A 10,022-nucleotide genomic window follows, 5' to 3' on the forward strand; every position below is an offset into this window, starting at 1 on the left:
TATTAACCAAAATTGAACCGACCAATAAATATCTTCTATCTATATATTCAGTGGCGGAAGTACTAAGGGGCGAGGGGAGGTTTTTTTATGCCCCACATCTTTTTTATATTTTAAGCTATAAGGTATATGAATAAAAATTGTAGAATAATAAATAAGCAAGTTACATGTGAAGGTTCTTGACGAAGAAGACTGTATTTTGTTGCTTTTTTTGGTTGAGTTAATGCTAGGGACAAATTCATTAAAACGATAGAAGCTATGAAAATCTTAAATCGATTGCAATCAAATTTTTATATTAAATTTTATGGAAGAATTAAACAAAAAATATGACATCTCTCAAAGTAATCGAGGGAAATCACGACTAAAAAATCAATAAAGATTTTAAAATATTTGAAATCCTTTAATCAAAAGGAAGGAAAGTAAGTTTAAAAAAATTTAAATATCCAAACCTTATCAACAATTATGATGAGAACTAAATCCAAGAAAAAGAGATTTAAAAATCTTGATGAATCGCCGTCGATGTCGCTCTCCTCTCTGTCACTTATCTCGTCGTTTCCTCCCGATCTAGCTGAGTTTCTATCATCGGAGTCCTGTAGAGTGCAGAGCAACCGCCGCTCTCCGCTTGGACTGCGGTTCTTTGCTTCAACAACCGTCTCCGTATTCTTGTCTTGGCCCTCGACTGATTTCAGGTAAATTTCTATTTTTCAAATTTCCCTTTTTGTTTTCTTCTTAGTTAAACGTAATACATACAAGTTGCAAACCTAGAGTATCATATCACCTTATCTATGTTGTCATGGCTCTATTGTAGTGTCTTTTCATTGTCCTTTATTTCTTAAAGGCTTAATATTGATATAACTATAATAGAAAAACTACAAAATATACCACTGTAAGCTATAATATACTATTCAATTTTAACAAAATTCTATTTTTTAATATATAATTATTAAAACAAGTCATTATTTTTGATTTGGGATTGAATATATTATTTTCTACATTGCTGTTGTGTAGACTTTTTAAGAAAAACGATTAGGGTCGCTACACCATAATAAGTCTCGATTTCAGCCCCTAGTTTTTGTATTTGTGTTCCGCCCCTGTATATATCGTATATATCGTACAAAATACAATAAAAACTTTTAAGGTTAATATCAAAGTAACGAGTAGTTCACGTTATAAATGATAGCAAGTTATTTTCCAGGGGCCAACAGGTAATAGCTTTATAAATTAGGGACCGCTAAGCAATTGGCTTTAACTTTTAATCGTTCTGTAGGTTAAAGTACTGCAGGAGGGTTTTTCAATCAGCGCGCCGGAGAAACAGAGGCCAAAGCAAAGTCGCAAATGGAATCAACCAAAGACGCAGCAACGATACTGGACGTGAGGTCGGTGGTTGAAGCAATTTCTACTGATGACGATAATGCCCCTGTGTACAAGGTCGAAAGCCTCTGTATGCGCTGCCATGAAAATGTACACTCTTTCTCTCCTTCTACCCCTTCTCCTCCACACACACACACACAAACACTTATACCTACATATGTGATTATCTCTACTGGGACAATAAGAAGCTACAGGCTGATTAGGGCTTGAAATAGGAATTTTTTTCTACTTTAAGAATGGTATGAAATTTAAACGTCCAGCATAAAGGTTTGGCATAGGTGTGATGTTCCTGTTAGATTTTCATTTGGAGGCGCTAGGTTTGATGCAAAGTATTCAAAGGTTGCTCTCGTTTGATTTTCGAAAGAGTAGTGTTGTAAGTGCACAATTTTTAGTTGTTTCAGTTTGACACAGTTTTTCAGTTATTTATGGTTGTTACAACTTATAAAGTTAATACTTTCTTGTACTCCTGTCCCAAAAAGAATCAATTTGACGCATAGCTTAGTTATCAGTACCTAAAATACCACATCATAACACAAAATCCATAAAACTTTTATAATGCAATTAATCTAGTAAATGTCTCGTAGTTGTCAGTTATGAGCAACAATTCAATTTGCAAAAGAAAAAAATCTTTTCACAAAAGGAAAAGTTGCATATAGTTTGATCATTAGGTATAACAATACTCAAGTTGAATTCATCTGTGAAAAATGTCTATTAGTGTCGATATGTTTTATTTGGCAATTGGGTGAAAGAATTTATAGCAATGTTGACACTAAGTCAACTCACTGGCATTTGATATTACAAGTTGTATTGTCTCTCAGTTTATGGCGTATTCATGCATATATGTATCTGGTTTTGCATAAAGATTGAGACTCTGACATTGTTTATATCAACAGGGGACAACAAGATTTTTGTTGACATTGATTCCACACTTTAGAAAGGTATAGTTTAAACTTTGAGTATTCCTAAGTAGTTACTCTTCAGTTATATTAATTTGTTTGCTGCAAATTTGGCATGAAAAAGTAGGAAATCGACCTATTTGTTGATAAATTTAAAAATGAACTTTAGTCCCTGTTTTCATTTCCCATTGAGTGCTGTCTGGATAAATAATGTTTTTTAATTAAAATATTGTAGAAAATGACAACACACTTGGGAAAACAAAAAGGGAAAACTGAAGTAGGGCAAATTAGTAAAAAGTTAAAGCTAAGTTTTTGTTTTCAATGCAGATCTTGTTGTCAGCCTTTGAGTGTTCTCATTGTGGTGAGAGGTAAGTTGTTTGAATTTTTTTCTCTTGAAGCATGTGATACTTGTAACAATAATAAATTTAAAATGTTTATTTATTTTTTTCATTAGGAATAATGAAGTGCAGTTTGCTGGTGAAATACAGCCTCGAGGGTCTCGTTACTGTGTGGAATTTAAATCGGGTGATCAAAAGGTTGAGGAAGTAGAATTCAATGCATAGGGAATCAAATCCATTTTACTTTGCACTCAAAATTTGTTTTTTTGTTAAAATAGACCTTAAGAAAGTGAACTACATTGCCTATTTTTGGTAAAAAGAATATATGTTCCCTGCATTTTTCCTTTTCTTTTTTCACAAACATACATGGGAATTTTGTTTATTATAGAATTATACTTATGTTTTTGTTTGCCCAAATACAGATGCTTAATCGACAAGTAGTGAAGTCTGAAACTGCCACAATTAAGGTACTTCACTGTGTTCAGTTTTACTTGCAAGATTCAAATATTGTATATACTTTGTAATAATAATATTTTTTCTCATTGATATTATTATAAGGCATGCCATAGTGTGTTATTATATTACCACACAAAAAAATAACTTTTATCTTATTGTAAGGAACTCTCATGCTTTCAACTCTGTTTATACTAACTTTTATTTTAGAGACTAACTTGTCTTTTATTTGTTAAAACTGCAAATGCTTATAGCAAATGAAAATAACTTTTTTCTAATTTAGTATTTGTGTTTCTGATTTCTCCATTAATAATGAAGCTTTATGCAGATGCATCTTCATTAATGGTTTACACATTATTGTTAATGGTTTTAGCAAGTAAAAAAACAGCTTTGATTTTATATTCTTCTGGTTGAATATATATAAAGGAAACTGCATTCTTTTACCCCTTAAGTTTGATTTAGAATAATGATGAAAGAATGTTGCACTTATGCTAAAGTATGTTGACTTTCTGTTTTTCTGTTTGTAGATTCCTCAGCTGGAGTTTGAGATTCCTCCAGAAGCACAACGTGGATCTTTATCAACTGTATGTTATATATCTAGTGTTCATGTCTACATTTATTTGGAACATAAAAAAAAAATTATTTATTCATATTTACATGGTCTTTTGTTAGTGATGTTAATATACAATAACATCACTTAACAATTGGATATTACACATCTTGTTAATGTGACAAAAATTGCAATTTTTCTCTCGTTCAAAGAGGTGGGCCAGAGAATCACCCTCGATCTCTTCTCTGTGGAAAAGACGTTAATGCCCTTCTCACCCTCCCCATAAAAAATAGCCCTAGAAAGCTTTCTATAGGTGTCTACAATGATGATGAGGAGGGCTTTCACGTCTTTTCCACATATGAGAGATCAAGAACGAGAGTTCCACCATCTTTTGAAAGGGTATTTATGTCTTTTGGGTCTTGGAGTTGGAGCCTACTGACACAGGTTGATTATCTGCTTCAGGTGGAAGGGATATTACTAAGAGCTTCTGAAGAATTGCAAGCCCTTCAAGAAGAGAGAAAGGTAAGTCTTCATATGATATCACATGTTGTAATTTCATGTGGTCTGACTTTCTTATGTTATTTTATTTATTTATTTATTTTTTTCAGAAAGTGGATCCTGAAACTGCTGAGGCAATAGACAAATTTACATTGAGATTAAAAGATTGTGCAACAGGAAATTTGTCTTTTACCTTCATTCTTGATGATCCAGCTGGCAACAGTTTTGTAGAGAATCCGTAAGTTTCTCTTTTCATCTACAGAAATATTTATATCTTTCTGCTGAAAATGTACTTTTGGTGGTGTTTGGATTCTGATTCCTAAACATTTGGCTGGAATTGGAATTCAATTCCGTTCCATAACGGATTTGAATTCCATTGGATATCACAAAATCATAGAAATGATGTAATTCAACTTTTGTTCCATAAACTCATGGAATTCAGTTCCATTTCTTCCTGATTTCTTTACATGACTGAAATACCCTTTTGAAATCCTATTGTTAACATTGTCATATGTTGGTCTGTTCTTTTTTATTTTTCTAAGAATTTGTTCTTGTGTGTGGATAAAATAAATGCATATTTGATGTTACTGATATGTATACTTTATATCTTTACCTAGAAACAATTCTAAAAATGTTCTATGAACAAGAAATCAATAAAAGGGTAATTTTAAGTATTTTTTTACAAGTATTCCTTTAAGTTTCATAAAGAATTTAAGAAAGGACAGTTCTGTCATTTGTAATCATTTACATTCCAAATCCTTTTAATAGACTTACAAACCATACAAAATTGCACTCCCATCTATTTGTTTATCATATCATCCTACTTTCAGCTGTTCCTATTACAACATTGTACATTTGTACTTACATATCTTTTTCTTCTTATTTACACGTTGCCCTTCAAAAAATCTACCCAATTATTGTTATTTCAATTCTATTTTTTTCTAATTAGAGCACTGTACTTTAAAAATAGGGATAACGACATAAAATCCCTTACATTTTCAAGTTTTTTGTCGGTTTTACCCTTTTGCTGATTTTAGGTTCATTAAAACCAGATGTTTGCAACTTTTTTATTTCAACTTTACCCTCTGGTTTATTAAAGTCCTTACATTTGGAATAAATGTTTTACCCTTTTCTGGTTCATTAAAGCTTTTAAGTTTGCCAGAAAATTTCAGTTTTACCAGATAAATTTGCAAAAAGGGTAACATTGAAACAAAAAGTTGCAAATTTGAGGCATTAATGGACGTAAAATACGACTTTAGTTAAGTAAAACCAAGGGTTAATCTCAAAAAAGACCTTATATTGTATGTGTTTTCCGGATTAAACCTCTACTTTTTTTTTTTCCTGAAAAAGACCTTATATTTTATCATTTTTCCTAAAAAAAACCCTCATCCTTCAAACTCTTTCTGAAAAAACCCTCAACTATTTTAGTTTTTTCCGAAAAGCCCCTCACATTTTACAAGTTTTTTGGGGAAAAAATGACTAAAAGGGCCGGATAAAAAAAAATTAAAAAATGCAAGGTCTTTTTCAGGAAAAAAAAAGTTGAGGCTTAATCCCGGAAAAAAACTCAAAATATAAGGTCTTTTTTTAGATTAACCCTAAAACCAACAAAAACTTGCAAACGTAAGGGTTTTTATGGCATTTTCCCTTAAAAATAGCCCTAATTATAGCAGTAAAAGTTTCTTTATATCAGAATAACTTGCTATAATTCAAATATATATAAAATTAGAAATGGAGGTATGATGCTATAATAAACAAATAAGTGCAAGTACATTGCTATTCATTTCATTGAACCTTTTTTTTTAAATTTATTTAATTTGCAACAGATTTGCTCCATCTCCAGATCCATCATTAAGAATCGAGTTTTATGATAGAAGTCATGAGCAACAAGCAACATTAGGATACCTGTTTGATCCTTCACTATCTGCAGAAGTTAACAATCAAACATTATTATCATCAAATAATATTCCTTCTGAAGGAACTGTTGAACCGCCACATGGGTCAGTTGGGGCAGTGGCCGGGCGGCGGGCAATTGCCCAGGGCAGTACTGTGGAATTTGCTGAAGCTCTCTTTCGATATACTGCTCCAGAAGAGGTACTTTTTTAACCTTTAATTTGTCACATAAAAAAAAAGTTTTGTTTGTATAAATTAGGGCTAATCTCATAAAAGACTTTATATATATATATATATATATATATATATATATATATATATATATATATATATATATATTCCGGATAAAACCTTAACTTTATTTTTTTCCTGAAAAGGACCTTAAATTTTTTTCATTTTTTTGATCTGGCCGTTTTAGTTATATTTTTTTGGGTTAATCTCTTAAAAGACTTTATTTTTCCGGATTAAACCTTAAACTTTATTTTTTGCCTGAAAAGGACCTTGTATTTTTTCCGAAAAACCCTCAACTATGTCTTTTTTTTTTTTTTTTTCCAAACATCCCCCCCCAACTTCTTTAGATTTTTCCGGAAAAACCCTCACATTTTACAAGTTTTTTTGGAACAAATTACTAAAAGGGCACATTTGAAAAAAATGAAAAAATGGAAGGTCTTTTTCAGGGAATAAGTAAAGTTGAGGTTTAATCCGGAAAAAACACAAAATATAAGGTCTTTTATGATATTAACCCAAGAACCCGAAAAAACTTGTAAACCTGAGGGTTTTTTTGGAAAAAAGTAAAATAGTTGAGGGTTTTTTCGGAAACAATTTGAAGGCTGAGGGTTTTTCTCAGAAAAAAGACAGCTGAGGGTTTTTTCGGGATAAATGAAAAAGTGCAAGGTCTTTTTCAGGAAAAAAATAAAGTTGAGGTTTAATCCGTAAAAAACACAAAATATAAGCTCTTTTATGAAATTAACCCTTTAATTATGCTTACAAAATATTTGAAAAGAGATTAACCCTATAATTATGCTTACAAAGTATTTGAAAAAACAATGGGACACTTGGGGAAATCTAAGGAAAAATAATTAATTATAGAAAATTTGTAAAAAAGTTGGGACTTAATAACGAGAAAGCTTCATTTCCCTGTTTTTTATCTGTTAAGTGGTTCTTTTACCGTTTTCCATATAAAGTAAAAAAGAAACACCTGTTAAGATAAATTAAGAGTATTGGACATATGATGTTTAAAAAAATAAACAAGAACTTGGGGAAATGGAAAGAGAAGAATAAACGAGTGAAAGTTTGTAAAAAAGTAAGGACTTAACTAGAAACACCCTATTCCATGGTTTTCTCTGTTAAGTTGTTCTTTTTGTATTAAGAAAAAGGAAAAACCTATTAAGATAAATTAAGAGTATGACATACTTGGGTTTGGAAGGAAAAAGATAAATAAGATAACATTTGTAACAAAACATAGGACTAAATGGGAAATGCTTCATTTTCTTGAGTTTCTTTATTAAGTCGTATGAAGTAAAAAAGAAAGAGAATTTTAGATAAATTAAGAGTATATATTGTTATGTTTTAAGTTATTGTTGATGTTGACAGGTGATGACTTTTCCATCAACATGTGGTGCTTGTGCTGTAAGCTGTGAGACTCGAATGTACCTCACCAGTATCCTTCATTAAAACTACTCTATTACTTTATATATATATATATATATATATATATATATATATATATATATATATATATATATATAGCACACCATAATATACTCTTTTTAAGCATGTTTCTTTATAAAGATTTGTTCAGCTTGACTTTTATTTAGAAATCCCTTACTTTCAAGAAGTTATTGTCATGGCATCTACTTGTGATGGTTGTGGCTATCGGAATTCTGAGGTTTGTTTTATAGACATTTCATTTAATTTTTTATAGGGTGGGAATTTGTGCATTAAATTTCAAACTTATATATATTCTCACATAACATAAACATAATATTCCATTTTCATTTTCTACAGTTGAAACCTGGTGGTGCTATTCCTCCTAAAGGAAAGAAAATTTATGTTACTGTGAAAAACATAGTTGACTTGAGCCGTGATGTCATAAAGGTATGTCCACTTGTAAATTTCAACATACGGATAAATGCAAGAAATAGCAACTTACTTTAATTAATTTGTGTATTATATTTATAGCATCTTACTTCCATTTCTTTCTATTACATCAATCTACTTTTTATATTTTTCTCATTAAGGCATATTACATTGATAAATTTACTAACTATAAAACATTATAATTTTAATTTTGGTGTGTCAGTCGGATACTGCAAGTGTAGAAATTCCAGAAATAGATTTGGAGTTGACAAGTGGCACATTGGGAGGTATTGTGACAACCATTGAAGGTTTAATTACAAAAATAAGTGAAGGTAATTTATAATTAATTTCTTTCTCTTTTCATGATACTTTTTTATTTTTATTTTTATTTTTTTTATCTAAACCCTAAAGTTGACCAAAATGGGTTTGTGTATTGCAATGTGCAGCTCTAGAGAGAGTGCATGGGTTTACATTTGGAGATAGTTTGGAGGAGGGTAGAAAAGACAAATGGCAGGATTTCAGAGCAAGGCTTATTAAGGTATATACATTCACACAACTCTAAGCTTCTTTAAATCCTCTACTTAAAAAAATGTGGTTGACATTTTTTGAAATTTAAATTTTTATTTATATATTTATTTATTTTGTAATTTGTATGTATGTTGTCCAGCTTTTAAGTTTGGAAGAGCCGTGGACCTTAATCATGGATGATGCCTTGTCAAACTCTTTCATTGCTCCGGCTTCTGATGATATTAAAGATGACCATCAATTAACAAGTAATGGATTTTATATTTTATTTTATTTTATTTTATTATTATTATTTTTTTGAGATAATAGGATAAGAAAACATCATGCAATAAGAAACAAGGTGCTATTTTGTTTTTCTTTTATTATTTTCTCATGTAATTTACCTTTTGTTGGTGTTTTATGTTATGCAGTTGAGGAATATGAGAGGAGTTGGGAACAAAATGAGGAGTTGGGTTTGAACGATATGGACACATCTTCAGCTGATGCGGCATATAATGCCACATCATAGATACAATTTCTAATTAAGGAGAAAACATTTTTGTTATTTTTTTATTTTTATAGTGTTTAATTTGTACCATTTTGTATCAATTATGATTTGTGTGGTTCCTAGTGAGAGAGCACCCATCACTTTGTATTATATTATTTATGCTTCTTTTCTGTGGTAGTTTCAAATATGCTTAATAATGTTTTCTCAAAAAGATTTTGATATAGTTTTAGGCCTCGTCTCTTATGCTAGATATATTAGAACTTGACTTTTTTTGTACTTATGTACTCAATGAAACAAAAATTATAATTATTAGGTGACAATATTTTCTTTCAATCCTTTGTGCAAAAGCCACAAAATTATGAAGCCATGTTTTGCCCTTTTGCCCATGAGAGTCTGAATTTCAACGTGGATTGAGTTTTTTATGGACATTAAACTAATATATTAAATTTGTTATATATTTATCACCTTTGATATTCTATAAAAAAGGATTTTGTTGGATAGAGTGGTATTACTTTTCTTTATCAATTTGTTATGTAAAATCTACTTTTGTCATTTAGACGTTCTATATGTTTAGCATTTTATATAATTTGTTATTACTAGTTTTAGATTAGAAAATACAACACATCATTATTTTCAAGTTTAGCACACTTCCAATTTTAAGTATTCAATCTCCTACGTTGCCTTATCAAACATAAGAAAGATCATATCAATCATTCTATTTTCCAAAAGTAGATGAACACATCTCCAGAAAATGAAAATAGACTAAACGAAAAAGTTGTATTTGTTAAATTTTAATTATTCACTTCAATTAAATAAGAAAAAAACTTTATTTTTGGTTCTTGACTTCATCTTTTTTTAAGGTCCTGTGCTCAAATGTAGTAATGCTGGTTCTTATTTGATGTTTCGTTACAATTTTAGTACTTGGAGTGTTAGATATA

General features: G+C 30.3%; 1 protein-coding gene across 1 annotated transcript; it reads left to right on the forward strand.

Annotated features, from left to right (window-relative positions):
* The first annotated feature begins 1,271 nt into the window (after positions 1 to 1,271).
* Positions 1,272 to 9,254, forward strand: LOC145159265 (uncharacterized). Its single transcript, XM_079078204.1, has 16 exons — positions 1,272 to 1,458; positions 2,262 to 2,306; positions 2,592 to 2,632; positions 2,719 to 2,800; positions 3,025 to 3,069; positions 3,583 to 3,639; positions 4,068 to 4,127; positions 4,214 to 4,341; positions 5,927 to 6,194; positions 7,587 to 7,653; positions 7,811 to 7,881; positions 8,001 to 8,090; positions 8,296 to 8,404; positions 8,519 to 8,610; positions 8,740 to 8,845; positions 9,008 to 9,254. The coding sequence occupies exons 1-16, from the start codon at positions 1,333 to 1,335 to the stop codon at positions 9,103 to 9,105; spliced, it is 1,485 nt and encodes a 494-aa protein (XP_078934330.1). The 5' UTR covers positions 1,272 to 1,332; the 3' UTR covers positions 9,106 to 9,254.
* Positions 9,255 to 10,022: the final 768 nt, after the last annotated feature.

This window comes from Lactuca virosa, chromosome 2, assembly GCF_052849685.1.
Source record: "Lactuca virosa cultivar CGN04683 chromosome 2, Lactuca_virosa_CGN04683_v6, whole genome shotgun sequence".
Lineage (NCBI taxonomy): Eukaryota > Viridiplantae > Streptophyta > Magnoliopsida > Asterales > Asteraceae > Lactuca > Lactuca virosa.